Consider the following 14,900-nt stretch of genomic DNA (forward strand, 5'->3'; position numbering starts at 1 on the left):
AATTGGCTCACTAATTGTTCAAGTTATATAATTACACCTACAAACTGTGGCTTGCGGACCACTACAAAATTAAAGCTATAGTATTTACTTGTACCCAGTGTAACCAGTTTTCTAGTGCTTCCTCGTGTGGTGTTTGTGTCTAGAGACCATCAGATGGCCTAGCAAGGACACTTTTCCTCCCCTTACTGGAAATCAAACTATTCCAGTCCATGTCAGCTTTTTTTCCATTCCTCTGTCCTCTGACTTGGCCAGAAACTGTTTCAATTAGTTGCCCTTTTTTTTTTTTTTTTTTCCCTTTCCTCTGCTCAAGTTTTTCCCTGAAGAAACTCTTCAAAAACATTGATTTTGGTATTCCAGCTTTGGAGCCCGCATCGTGTAGGTTCTTCATTTATCAAACAGTTTGTACGGCTCCCTTTTATCTTCCTTATCTCAACAGCTTGGAAAACATCCACTTTCCTCAAATTACTGGAACACCACTAGTCAAAATTCCCCAGTAAAAGGAAAAGAGTCTCTTCGGCTGGCCTTGCCCTATACTTACAGAAAGCAGTTGCTTCCCAGAAGATTGTTTTAGCTTGCTTCAAAAAGAAAGGAAATTAAAGCAACTGCTTCGTGCATTTGTTCGTCCTTCTGTCTGAGTATTTCCCCTACTGCAAACCTACAAACTTACTGGCAATTTTCAGTTAAGTTTGACAGAAGATTCCAAGATTAGTAAGTCCTTCTAAGTCTCTTGAAACAACAGCTGGATAAAGAGAAAAAAACCCAACCAAACATAAAATTCTCTGGAAGTAGAATGTCGTACTATTAATCTTGTTCTAGCCTTGCAAGGGCTCCTGCTGCCTCTCCCACGCGGGTAAAGTAGCTTTTGGCTGCTTTTCTCCTTTTCCCCTCCAGGCCAGCTATCTTACTGGCTGTTTCCCAAATCTTTACAAGAAACCTCAAATATTATACCTTTGTTCTTTCATTTTCTCTGTCCCAACAGTTTCATTTTCGCTTCCTTTTCTTCTTACGGCGCTGTAAAGGCTAACTTTTCATGCCAGCATGCCCATAAGGCCTCTCTCGCTACAGCACATATATTGCAGACCAGCTATTTCGAATATATTCTGAATACTGCCATTTAGAAAACTTAATTTGTCCCCTTAGCCCTGTGAAGTCTTGAAGCCCTCTAGATCTTTGCAAACACAAGGCAGAGCAATGTATGGAGCAGGCTGCTATCCTCTGTCAGATAAGCTGCTGGGTTTCAAGACCAAAGCATCCCTCTTTGGAAGTCTTTGGACTGGGAAATAGGGCAGCACCCTCTGGAAGATGCATATCTAGTGTAGTTTATTATCAGAGATAAATGTAGTTCATTCCTTAATGCAGCACAAGACCTAGCAATTTTTAAGAAGTTAGGCACCAGAATTCAACTGTCTAAACTTTCCCTGTTTGAAGGCTCAGGTCTGAGACCCTGGGCACTCATATTTGTGCAACGTGCCAGGCTGGGGACCTGGTATTTTTCCTCCTCTCCACTTGTATCCAAAACGTAATAGAAAACCACGCAGAATGAAATCCAACTTACAGTGGCGACTTAGATTTTTGACATGATGCCATGGGTTTTTTTCAGCTGACAGGGAAACCACACTATCTTCTAAACTTACTTTATTTTACCTGAGCACCTCAGGGTGAGGGAGAACAGGTCGAAAGGCTGGCCGGGTCCCGGCAACAGGAGCTGTCTCCTGCCCTGCCTCACTCTCCAACTTGTAACATATGCAAACCTATTACTTGCAAGCTGGCTTCAATTTTATCCCACGGGGCTTCCTCGGGAGAAAAAGCCAGTGCTGTCAAATTCACAGTTGGGCAAACTTCTCCAACCCCAAATGAAGGACCCATCTTTCAGATATTAAACATGATCTGAATTTTTTATCAGCTCATTGACATGTGAGCACAGTAAGGAACTTTGTGTATATTTTTGTTGCCAAAAGTCATGAGATCACAAGGATTGCAATTTTCCTCTTTGCTTACAGTCACGATGGATCACATCTACTGTCTGTCAAAGTCCTGTTGACATATATTTGTCTTGACAGTTTGGTCTAAAGTTTCCACTTCATGTGTACAAAGAGCAGCAAGAGATCCCTCCAGAGATTAAAAAATGATGGCCAGTTGGATTTATTTGCACCCCAAGAGGCATCATTTGGGAGTACAGTCCTACAAGTAGCATGTTCAGTTATTTCCATCTTCCCATGATACCAGCTGCTGCTTCTGCCAGTCCTCTGAAAGGCTCTTTCCTAAGGTAGTGGGAGGGGGAGGGCTGAGAGAGGGAGGGAGACAGAAACACAACCAAGGACAATTACTTTTCAGAAATTACAGGAATCTCATCCTCTTCCTGCTTTTCTCCTAAATTCATCTTTCAGAGAAGAAAACACTTCCATACCACAGACAGTATTTCTTCATGTATTATTTCTATAGGTTCTGTCTTAAAATGGGCCAGACAGCATACGAAGACAATTTTGTTCCCGAATCTTTTGCCACTTTGCCTCTGCTATGTGGAGCCACAAGGAAACTGTATTTTCCCAGGAACAGTGCGAGAATAGAAGATTACAAGGAAAATTACCATTGGCGTATCCTCTTTAATTCCCTCCAGATTTATACAATCACTTCAGTGAGAATAAAACCAAAAGCAAAGGTATATCACTAAAAGGAAAATGTAGCAACTATATGTATTAGTACACTTTGGGGAACATGCACAAAGAACGTATGTGTGTCTCCAAAAATGGTTATCGTATGAAATCTTTTGTCCCAACAAAGCCTAGGGAATTCAGACCTCTCTTTTCAGGGATTATTCTTTAATCAGAACAGAAACAGCTGTATTTCATATCTCCCAGTCAATGCACATTGCTGGAATAATCAACAGATACCTGTACAGAAAAACAGGCAGCCCAATATCCGAAGGTGCCAGAACCGAGACTATGCAGACGACAGAAGCTGGAAGAGCCAGGGGTTTCCAATTACACATCGGAGGGCTGACAGAATGGCTTCTGACTCAGTGATAAAATCCCTCTTTCAAGCATCGTGGCCAAACATCAACTTTCTGATGTATCTCCTGAAGCATCTGCATCTCTTGGAATCCGTGGCTCTCCTGCAGTCTTCTCTGCAGAGCAGCTGCCCTCCTGCCCAGTCTGTTTCCATTCATACACAGAATAGACAAGATATGAAAAGAGCATTGCAATGGATTTTGTGTACTGTAAAAGAGGTTATTTAAAATTTCCTCGCTTCATGTACTGTTTAAAAACAGACACCCAGAATTCTGTATGTCAGACAATTCCTTTAGGACACAAAATCCTGATTTGGGATCCTATCTGAGGGCTCTTAATTTCAAATAAACATTCTTATTTGCTCATGTTCACTCTTGCAGGTATGGAACATGACTGTTTCGTTTTTTTTCTTTGCAGAAATATGACTAAATAAAACATCCATGGAAATAAAATGTAAAGAGCAGGAGATTTCAATGGGAAATGGTCAGACAAATGTACATTTTTTCAAATGGTAGCATGTAAAGACATGCAACTTTCCATAAATAATTTGGCTGCAGTACATGAAGTCCTGTAACATCATGGGAACAACTTCTGCCAGACTTGTTTCATGCTTTTTTCCACTTGGAATTCTTAATTACATGGTGAATCAGATGTGATTTTTACGGCTAGTGTAAACAGAACAAACAGTGAAATTTTAAAACCACATTTATTTTTAATACAAAATCTGTTGCACTATTACAGAAGTGAGCCTGTATGTTTACCCCCACATGCACAGATAATTCAGCATCTACAATTAAATAAGAATAAAATCATATTTCTCTTTTACCAAAACCATTGGCAAATCTTATTAAGAAATGTTCTCTTTGTGCTTTGTAATTCATGTTTGTAGAATTCATTTCTTATTTCGGTTCCCATTAAGAAAACTGATCAAGGGAAAGCTCAAAGGTGCGAAAGAAGCTCATTACAGGTAGCTTACTTTTGTGATTACTTCAGTTGTGCTTTACCTACAGTATATACATGAAAGCTGCGAGGTGTACTATGGTCTAACGTAATGCACTGGCAAAAGCTCTGACTGGTTCAATTAGGAATCTGCAGTAAATAAGCAGAACAGTTCACTATTCCGTTTTCACAGCAAAAAAAATATATATTTAAGTAGATGCTTTAAAATACCATGCACACCATTGGCTATAGCACTTCTTATACAGTACAACATAAGCTTTCTTGTTTTATTTGTCTGTAACACCTAGAAGCATATAGCATCTACGCTTTAAGTGTATTTACAAATTCAACAAAATATCTACATATAAAAAGCTTACTTAAAATTAAACTTGATGCAAGTTATGAAAAACCAATTTATTGGCAAATGAAACTGAGCATTCCTTCAACCATAGGTTGTTATAAAAATTTATATTTGGAGGTAAACATTTGATTGATATAGTATGCGAGAAAATAATTTTGTAACCTATAATGGTAATCCTTTACCACTAAACCATATTAGCACTTGTCAGATTGAATTCTGTGGTTCCAAGCGGTAACCCCCACACTGCTTCAGGGTGTAGATAATTACAAAGCTGCCACACTGATCAGGCTGGAACACAGAGGGAAATGCACTCTTGCTGGTGTAGTTGGCTGGTTTGGTTTTTTAACAACTTATTTTACAAGAGCTTATACCTTGCTGTGTTAGTAAATAATTTAATTCTTGTTGTGTTTTGGTTTTGTTTTGTTTTTTTATTTTTTTTAATCTTCTAAGGCCATGAAAACATGTTGTGCTGTAACTGTCTAGAAAGCATTTATTTTATTTTTAAAGGAAAAAAAAAATCATACTCTTCTTTGTGTAATTTAAAATATCTAAAACCTTCCATTTTTAGCACAACAGTTTCATAACACTTTTTTTCTTCACATTTTTACTTTATTTGGCAATGATAGTAGTCCGCTAATCACAGTTTACTGCACCAACTGATTTAGTAGTACAGCGCATTATGGAATGCATATTGTATAAAGGCACTGAATGTATTTTGCCCTGTGTTTTCTGGAATATTTTCTCTCATTTTTAAAGTTTTTCTTTCAGTGACTGTACAAATTCCAAAATGCATTGCAATGCGTATCTTTTATGCCCTAAATCAATTCAATGTGTTTTGATGTAAAAATAGAACACTGTACTGCTGTAATACTTGATAGATTAAAAAGGCTATAAAGTAATAGGAGCAAAGAGCAGATAATAGGGTCTCATTAAGCATCAGCAAATGCAAGTGTCATACTTAAATCATTTAGCAATTATATACTGTACATACTGTTCCTAACTGTCTTGCAAAAAGACATATGATAGCTAGACATTAAGTCACCAATTTCACAACAATGTCCACAAAGACATTGAAGTTCTATATAATACTACTATAACACTCTGACAATGAAAACGGAATTCATATCCAGGGATTCAGCTGAAGACTGCATAACAAATTGTCAAACCATGTTTTTATAGTGTACACAAGATTATCTGTGAATTGTGTAGCATTTTTTTTCCATGCATTATACTGTATTTTCAACAGGAAAAAAAATTACAAGTCGATGTTATTGTTTGTGTCAGTTCCTTTTAAAAAAAGTAAAAATACCCAAGTTTTGAACAGAATTTCATACTAACATACCACTTAATGTGTCATTATGCTGTATAACTGTATTGACCTGCATATTCTCATAGCATAAACACCTTGTGGTGAGGAGCTCCGTTACCTGCGTGTTCATAGTATGAGAAGGAGGATGTACAAGTGCTTTAAACAAACTGAAGATACAAGGGGATCGAGTTCTGTGGTTACACAAATGAATTCATGGCATTTACAGGAGAAGGAGCCTCAGAGCTTTCATTTCCTTCTGCAGGTTCTTTCTCTTTTTTACCACTATATTGTCCAATAAAGGAGCCATCCTCATTGAACTGACCATTTACACCTTCTCCATAGTCAACTAAACTATCATCACTGTCTTCTTTTTTCACAGTTCTGTCTGAAGGTGTCCGGCTTCCTTTTTTCAGAGGTTTATGGTCCTCTGCATCACTGGAGACACAAACAAACAAACAAAAGGAATTAACTGATGTATTATATATTAAGACAAAATCAGCCATGCATGCAGAGTTTATAAGAAGCATGTGTGCAGCCCTATAATCCTTTAGTAAACCCACATCACATTGTAGAGACAAATCAATATGATGCAGTTGGCATGAATATATGGTGTAGGAATGGTTTAAACAGAGAATGTCTTCAGTGGAAGGGGGGGGGTTGTGGTTTCTTTTTGTTGTTGTTGTTTTTTCCCCCATCGTGCATGACTTTTCAACGATAAGACCTGCGCCCTTGGCTTGGAAGCAATTTAGATGCAACTGCAAGCATTAAAAAGTGGGTTGTAAAGTTATAAAAAAAATAATTTATTTGTTTTCCAAAGTAACAAGCTTATGATGTGCCGTGAAGTTAGTCTGTTAAACTTCTTAATTTCTTTGACCCCTTGAACATGAATGAAGAATGAATTTGGTTAAATGAAATATACTGATTTTCTTTACTAGTATAAAGAAAATAAAAGTGCTGCATTTCAAATAATTTGTTACATAATTCAGGCCAGACTTGCAATTTTCAACCTTACCTTTCAAGAGACCTACATATTCCATTAAAAGGGTGCAGAAGAAACAAATGAAAATAGCCTAAGAAGAAAAGCAAAGTCCATATCCTGATAGTGATCAGTATTTTATGAATAATAATTTGCTCTTAAAATTGCTAAAACATTTACTGTATACAGGTAAAGCAACAATTTAGCTTACAGTAGCTACAGCTAAGTAGTTAAGAGCATGCTTAGTTTTTTTCATTACTTATGAGATTAACCTCCTTATCCTAATCCATAACTGATAAAATGTTCTGACAATGATGATGGTGATTTGGAGGACAACAGTGAAAGGAAAGAAAGGCAGGGAAGAGAGATCCCTGTAGCAAAGTACTGTGGTCTTTCCCTTGTCAGTGGAAAAGCTGCTGCACCATCATCATCCCCAAATAAATCTGCAGCTGTGGTAAGCTCGTTTTTCATGAAATAGATGTAGTTGAACTCTTTTCAGAATCCTTTACACTGCACTTCAGTTTCAAGATGAAGATTTCAGCAGCAGCTCTAAAGCATTTCCAATTAAAAACCACTATTGCCAGCTGCAATTTTGGGTGCAATTATTTACCTTGTCTTAAACAGAACATGTGACTTTATTTGCATACGGCGTACAAAAGAGTAAGTGATTTTTTTTTTTTTTTTAATTTAAAGACTCACAGCTTATGGAAAATATAAAGAAACATGTATAGAATATCAAGGAAATAAAAATATATTTACAATATCCACAATATTAGGCCAAATATATATTCAGCAAATTATTTTAACTGTGTAATTCCTATAAACAAATACCTTCTTTCTTCCAATAATTATATTTTCTTTTTTTTTTCCTAATTAATATCTTTGAACACCCAGAGAAACCATATATATATAGCATATACAAGGTCACACAGATTATTTTGTTAGCTAACAAATGCCCTGTTGAGAAACATTCCACTATTGCTAGAAAACCACTACACCAATTTTCCATCAAGCTGCTTCTCCTCATCTCATCACTTTTTTTGGCTTTGGAAGACTCTAAGTTATCACATTCTAAAAGAAGTACACCTCTAATATGCACATACTTACAGAAAAAGCATACCAGAGATTTTATCCTTCTTTGCATACACAAGAAAGAAGTGGTAGGAATATCTGTCTTACTAACATGTAAGAAAACCTTCATGTTTAAAATACACAAAGGCAAAAACTCTAAACTTGACTGTATCCGTCTTGACTTTCAGTTATTGCTGTGTACATGGCATGAGGATAAATATATCATTGATCTTCTGTGCTCGCTGATATTGCAAAAATATAGGCTAGTAACGTTTAAAAGAATGCTACTCTAAAATGTCAAGCATCCAGCAGCAAGGTGCAAACATTTATAACACTGCGAACACAAGCAGATTACAAAGATTTTACTGAAGACAGTTCATTTTGGAAGGACCCTATATTTAAAAGGGTGAAGACAGAATTGAGTATTTTAAAATCACACAATGTAGTTTCTCCATTGCCCTTGCCAGAGGGCATTAGAGTCATTAAAACAGGCTATTCAAGCCAAATGAAGACCAGAGCCTCACTTTGAAATAGTAACCGTTCCTACTCCCAAAGAAGAATGACCTGCAGTGGTTAATGCTTTCTGGGTAATACCATTTAGTAAAGAACATTGTGCATATGGTTTGCTGTTTAATTTTAGGTGAATAACTTCATAATTGCTTACACCATAATATGTAGGAATGAAAATAAATTAAAATTGCATTTGTACCGTATTCCAACTGGTCAGGAAACTGTGCAAATATTCTAAAGTGTGACTCTATCCAGTGTAATTCACTAGGCTGGATTATATAGTAAATAAATAATACACTGTCACTGCATTAAAAATATCCACATTTTTGTGTTTAATCCAATAAGAAGCTCAATTTTCACTTATAAGTTAGAAAAATCTGAGTACGGGTACTTCTGTTTCGTGTTGCTCTTAGGGTTTTCTTGTTTGAATTTTTGTAAACAAAGTTTATTTATAAGCCAAACAACGAAGAAATACTTACACGGTTGGTTGCATTGTGTCTGTGATTTTTCTATATTTTAGTAAGGATGCGGATTCTACTGCCTGTATAATTAGAAACAAACAAAACTGCCCATTTACTCAGGCATTGTACCTGCATGGAGGTGGGCGCTGGTGTGAGAGCACAGTTACAGCAGATGCAAAATCAAATCTGAACCTGGGGATTCTCTCCCTTTTTGCATTATGCAAGCCCAGAAAGAGGTTTTGCCAAGACTCTGGCAGTGGAAAAACAAGTGAGATTATCCAGGGTGCTTTCCACTCCTTGTTCAGGAAAAGGAAACATATGCCATGGTACCATTTATTCTTTATCAAACTGGATTATGACTTTTGTATTAGATGAATATAATGTTTTGGGTGGAAGGGAAAGAAATCAAGGAAGAAAGAAAAAAAAAACAAAACCAAGCAGGAGAGAGAGGAAAAAAGCGAAGATATCAATGTTTTGGACAGCACTTTTGTTACCCTCAGGGTGCAAAGCAGAGAAGGGACTCTGGTGCTCTGGGGAAATGAATGTATTTTCTGTTTGCTGCCAAGAAGCAAACTGCAAAATCTGCTGAATTGCATTATGAATCTGGATGCCCAAAGAGCTATAGAACATGTTGGCTGTAGAATATATACTATATTGCAAAAACATGTTAAAGCTATCTGCAAGATTTGCTAATCTTGCTTATGATTGTTCATAAAACTATTCCAAAATGCCACCAGGATAGATCATAATTTCTTTTAGTTTTTGTTTGTGGTTTTGCTTGCTGACTTTTATACTTACCTAGTGTAATATAGTGAAATAAAAGATAAAGTGCAAATTGGTTTGACTAAAATTACAGTGGAAAACTGAAGAAGTTTTTGAAAAGTGTCATGTATGCAGTGCATACAATTAACAGTGAGACAAGTACTGGGAGGGAACAAAACAAGAGGTGAGAATGGGTATGAACTCTGTACTTAGATCAGACAGCCATGAAAGTTAAATGTAGTGATACTTTTACTATTTGTTGTCTTGCAAACGAATTCCATACTAGTAGCTTTTTAAGGATGAAAGTTTCTCAGTGAAGACTGATATATACCAGTCATTTTGCTAAGTACTGATATGTACCACACATATTTCTTGCCCTTTTAGTAAGAACAGTATTTAATATTAAAGCATACCATAAAAGCATGATTAAAATATTTTTCATGAACAATTGCTAATATATGAATACATGTTTCTTTTTCTTCTCAGTTTAATGAAACACATATCAAACTTGCAGCTAATGATTAAGAGATACACGAAGTACGGAGGTGACAATAACATGTGTAAGTGCAAAGTACAAAGTTATTTTTTTTAAAAAATGTACTTCCATTTCACAAGCTCATCAGTTATTGAAAGAAATATGTACCTTGAAATCTCCTTTCTTCTTTCAACTTTTCAATTTTTCTTCCTTAGATATGGGTACATGCAGCAACCAGTCAGAATGGGGAAGACAGTTTTACGATGCCTCTGCAGTCCAGCAGGCAACTAGTTCCCACTAAACTTTGCCACATTCATGGACATGCAAAAAGACTCAATATATGGTTAGCAATATACTACTTCTCCTTATAACACAACTATCAGATGAAAGGCAACATAAAACAAACAAAATGAGTAACGCATTCTGGGCTATTGGACACAGAAAGAGGATGCAGAAGATTAAAACCGTTGGCAGTAAATTCCTTTTTCTGTGCCCTCAGGTCAACAGTCCAGAAATGTTTAAGTATAAGCAGACACCAAAAGCCACAGAAGTACCTTACACTACAGCTTCCCTGCACGCTCCAGGAGAAGAACCTCTGCCCCAATACCTAATAGGTTTCTGCTCATGCTCCTAAATTGGCAGGTCTGTGCAGGTGAAAAATGCCTTCCCTTTACAGTTATGCACCTGTATCAATCCAGACTTCAAAACATTCTACTATTTCTTACCTAGCTAAGACATAAGCACATCTGTATTAGCTTTCTGAGTAGTTTTTCTTTAGCATCTCTGTAATACTCAATCTTCAATCCTGGCAGAAGCTGGAAAAACTGGGAGATTAAGCTCTGACTTTAAATAGTGATGGGTTAAAAAAATTGTTGTTAGTCAAAGAACCCGACTCACTCCTTGTGAAAATTTTAAAGAAAAATCTGCTTGAGAGAAATTCAACCAACTTTCCACCTTTGCTATTTCTGGTGGAAAATTATACAAAGGGAAATCAAAGCACTGATTTAAAAAGTAGTGACACAGATGTTCAAGAATTAAAATAAGAACCTTCAAAGAAAGCACATAAATGAGGACACAGTAAGACCACTGTCAAATCCAATCAGACTATTCAAAGACAAGAATTCTTCAGGCAGTCCATTGACTTAATCTCTTGCACTAGAAGGGACCAAGTTTAGAAATACAGTTTTGAGGCACAAGTCATTGCTAGGTCCCCCTGCAAACATACCTAAGCTGCAGTAAAACTTGAATAACTACAAGGGAAAAAAATACTACTGTAATTACAAACTATATTCTCATTGTTAATCAACCCAGAAAAAGAAGGAAGAGTAATAGATTATCTAGCAATCTCAGAACTCTCCACCAACCATTTCCAGAAAGTCTCTCATAGCATATGCAAGAATTTCTAGGAAAAATATCACGTGTGTCAAAATGTTCAAGAAAAGAGGCAAAATAATTCAACAAAATGTGCAAACATCCTGTGTTACCACACTAGCAGTCCTACCACTGTAGTTGCCTTGTCCTGTTTGATCTTCCTAAGAACATTTTGCAGACTGCAATAACATGCTAAATTTTCATACTTCTGGTGAAGTTAACTAAGAAATGCATGCTTGCAGTCTCTCCCTACCCATGAATCCACAGGTGTCTAGATGCCATCACTTCTTAATTTCTCTTGATTTAGGGCCCAGGATGGAAATTTAGGCTGATTTATACACTTACACTGACCTGAACAGGAGCTCGATAGTCTTTAATTTTAATTTCAAGAACATACATTTGTGGTAGTTCTTGTATTTCTTGCCGTTTGTTGGTGTAAATATTGACTGTCCACAGTTTACTATCTCGGTCTTCTCCAACTCAGGAAACCACTGGGACTGTAGTGCAGTTTGCTACGGAGGCACTGTTTTCCCTTATTATGTAAAAGCGCAGCTATGCCTCCAGTCACAGCAACATAGTGTTCCCGGTCATTCTGCGGTTCCTGAAACACCTGCGTTTCCTAAAGCATCATTTCCTTCATCAGATTGATATGGCAGGAAAATCCAATGTTGGATGGTTCCGTGGAAAGTATGCTCTTAGATGAAGTTGAAGAGTGCAAAACTTCAAACGAGTCCAAGCCATCTCAAGAATACTGGGAAGCCTAGAAATTGAACATGACAGAAACCTCCCCTAAAATTGAGAGCTATGACTTCTCTAGATTATCTTAACTACTCATTAAGATTTAAGTAATTTAATAATTTAAATCTTATCTTGAAAGAACTAATTTTCTAAGCATTGGGCTTACTTGTCCAGAAATAAAATTTAAGTCTATTCAGTATAAATTTCCAAGTCTTTAGCTCTTCCCAGTTCCTGAGAAAGGAGGAAGCAAAGTCTATGTTCTCAGAAAGTTCCTCTTGATGGTCTGGTGTCTCTCTGAAAGTGAGATGTCCTTTCATACTTGGCATGAAATGATTGTGAGATCTTATACTTTCCCTTCCCTCCTTTAAACTTCGGAGGAGAACGAAAGGAGCTCAGACACTTGTGAGGGTAAGAAAATGAAGACCTTCCAACTGAGCTCTTTTTTTTCAGCTGACGTAAGGAGTGTCTGTGTTCTGAGAAATCCTTCATGATCTGGACCAAGGATTCACCAAATAGCTTGCCGCCTGTGTATGGTAAAGACAGCAGTTTACATTTTAGATCTAGCGATGAGGTCCAAGGACGTAGCCATATAGCTCTCCAGGCTACAGTGAGGCATGCCATATTTTTAACAGTGAGTCTAAGAGAATCCTCAGCTGCATCATGGATAAAATTAGCTGCAATTTTAGATAGCCTGCGTTTCCTCTGCATGGCACCAGATGGGACCCATTTCTTTTTGAATCTGGCTTGTTCTTCCTCCAACCATATTAGTAACGCTCTAGAAGCGTAAGTGCAGTAGATAGATACTCCAAGCTGGGCTGCAACTAGCTTGAAAGATCTTTTAATCGCTTCCTCAACCTTTCTATCAGTAGGATCTTTAGGGAGAGCATCCATATTAGCAGGCACTGATAGTACAGAATCACCAGCAACCAATGCTCTGTCTACCTGAGGCAAGGTCCCCCACAAAGCAGCTTTATTCACTGGAAAAGGATAGAGCTTATGTAGGAGTGCTGGGGCTTCATGTTTTGCCTCAGGATTACTCCAAATCCTACAGACAAGATCTTCCACTGCTGAATGGATAGGAAGTGCATTATCTACCTTTCCTTCTTCAGAGGGGATAAGCAGTTCTTCTGAAGCACATTCAGATCTGGAAGATTTTAGCATTAACACTCTCTTTATGTGCTTGAACAGATAAGTCTGATTCTTCATGTCAAACTTACGCAGAGGATCTGGTCCTTCTTGGTCTTCTGTAGAGGACTCAGATAACACCTCCCCATCTTCAGGGGATGACTCAACCTCCAAGCCCTTGTCAGCCTCAGATTTCTCCTTCCCAGAAGCTGTTTGATCTTTTAGGCTGTCTACATGGTCAGACTCAAAAGTTTGGGAACTGCTCCCAGTTGCTTCTAGAGGAACCACTGGAACTTCTGTAATTGGCACCCTGGGATGCTTTACTGAATGGGACCTAGCCTGTGCCACAGAAGTTATACTTTGTCTGGCTGCTGTCAAAGCATCCTTTAAGACAGTAGCTAGCTCAGGCAAAATCACAGATTTCATTAACGAATTCTTTTCAGATTCAGAGAAGTGAGTAGTAGTAGAAGGTCTTACCTTCCTGTGGTAGGAGCTCTGAGTGTCTTCTGAATCTGAGCTGTAGTCTGGGGTCTGGCTGAACCAGTGCTGGAGAGAAGAATGCTGCCTTGCCAGTGAGCCACGAACTGAGTTGCAGCTGAGGGGTTGCTGGAAAGGGGATGGCTGTCCTGCCTGAGAATCTGAGCCCTCCTCCGACCCCATTATCTGGTGCTCAGAAGCATGATGTCTAGAGCCATGCCTGTACTTCCATTCGTCTGACCTCTTTTCCTCTCGGCAGAGGGAAGCAGAGGCAGAACTAACCCTTGTAAGCTCTGAAGACTGCCTAGCCTTCCTCCTGGTGTAGGAGGTCTCTGATCTGGTGCTGGAGTATTGATCCCCTGACCTTCTGAAGAAGTTGGATCTGTCAGATCTCACAGACTTTGCTTTTGTAAAGACAGGGTCTGCTTCAGGAGAATTGGCACAGCTACCTTTTCTTTTCTTTTCCTTGTCCAGTTTCTTTCCTGTCCAAGCAGACATGGACCTGAAGTGATGAAAAAAGTTCAAAATACTCGAATTCCTAGAACTTTCAAAAATTACTTTTTTTTTTCAAGGGAAACCCTCTACCCTTTTTCCTCAAAGAAGCACTGCATCATGGCCAGTGCCATGTGAGGCAGACAAACTGGGAACTGAATGCTGGGCTGCAGAGAGGGTGCCAAGATATCTTCTGTAATCTGACTGGTTGCTGCTGCTGCCCTGTCTCTAAGGAAAAAAGAGGAAAGCCCAGTATAGACTAATTACACAGAAATACATTTTAGAAAGGAGTTTTTGCATGGTAAATAGGATGAGCTCTTTCATGTGAACAAGTCTGAAAGCTTGGCATGCATCCTTCCATATTCACCAGACATGAGGTGGATAAATGCATTATAAAATAATTTAATAAAGCACTAGATGATTCTATAGATTAACTCAAGCCACTTAAATATGGAGACATAAATTCAAATCTTGCTACAGGTCACACATGAAAGCAGACTTGAATAGTCTTATTCTGGGTCTGAGAAAACATGTACTGAGGTCATATCATTTGTACAATTCTGTACAGAGGTCAGTTTCTGCTGCTGAAAGTTCCAAGTATCGAAAAACTGAGGAGATAAAGGAGAATGCAAACTGGACTGCCTAGGAAAAATTACACAGTACTTATTTACGTCTCTGCTTCCAAACATTGCTTCACACTTCCCTTTTTATCAGCTGAATGTAATTAATCTACATGCACTTAGTGCTGTAATAAAATACTACTCTGAACTCATTAACCTAAGAACAGAGTATCGTATTTTTTTAAAATCGAGGAAGAATAAACAG

General features: G+C 37.9%; 1 protein-coding gene across 46 annotated transcripts in view; it reads right to left on the reverse strand.

Moving 5' to 3' along the window:
- Positions 1 to 2,583: 2,583 nt before the first annotated feature.
- Positions 2,584 to 14,900, reverse strand: part of NRCAM (neuronal cell adhesion molecule) — a 167,605-nt gene continuing 155,288 nt past the window's right edge. For 27 of the 46 annotated variants that reach the window (XM_052789309.1, XM_052789312.1, XM_052789321.1 and 24 more), the window contains 2 exons: positions 10,041 to 14,085; positions 5,833 to 6,052 (listed from right to left, as the gene is read on the reverse strand). In XM_052789309.1, the coding sequence (XP_052645269.1) occupies positions 12,243 to 14,085 (1,843 nt within the window). In that variant the 3' untranslated portion in view covers positions 5,833 to 6,052; positions 10,041 to 12,242. Of the gene's footprint in view, positions 6,053 to 6,629; positions 6,688 to 10,040; positions 14,086 to 14,900 lie in introns of all 46 variants that reach the window. The other 19 variants (XM_052789329.1, XM_052789332.1, XM_052789331.1 and 16 more) reach the window with 4 other exon arrangements.

This window comes from Harpia harpyja, chromosome 6 (assembly GCF_026419915.1).
Source record: "Harpia harpyja isolate bHarHar1 chromosome 6, bHarHar1 primary haplotype, whole genome shotgun sequence".
In the NCBI taxonomy this organism is placed as follows: Eukaryota; Metazoa; Chordata; class Aves; order Accipitriformes; family Accipitridae; genus Harpia; species Harpia harpyja.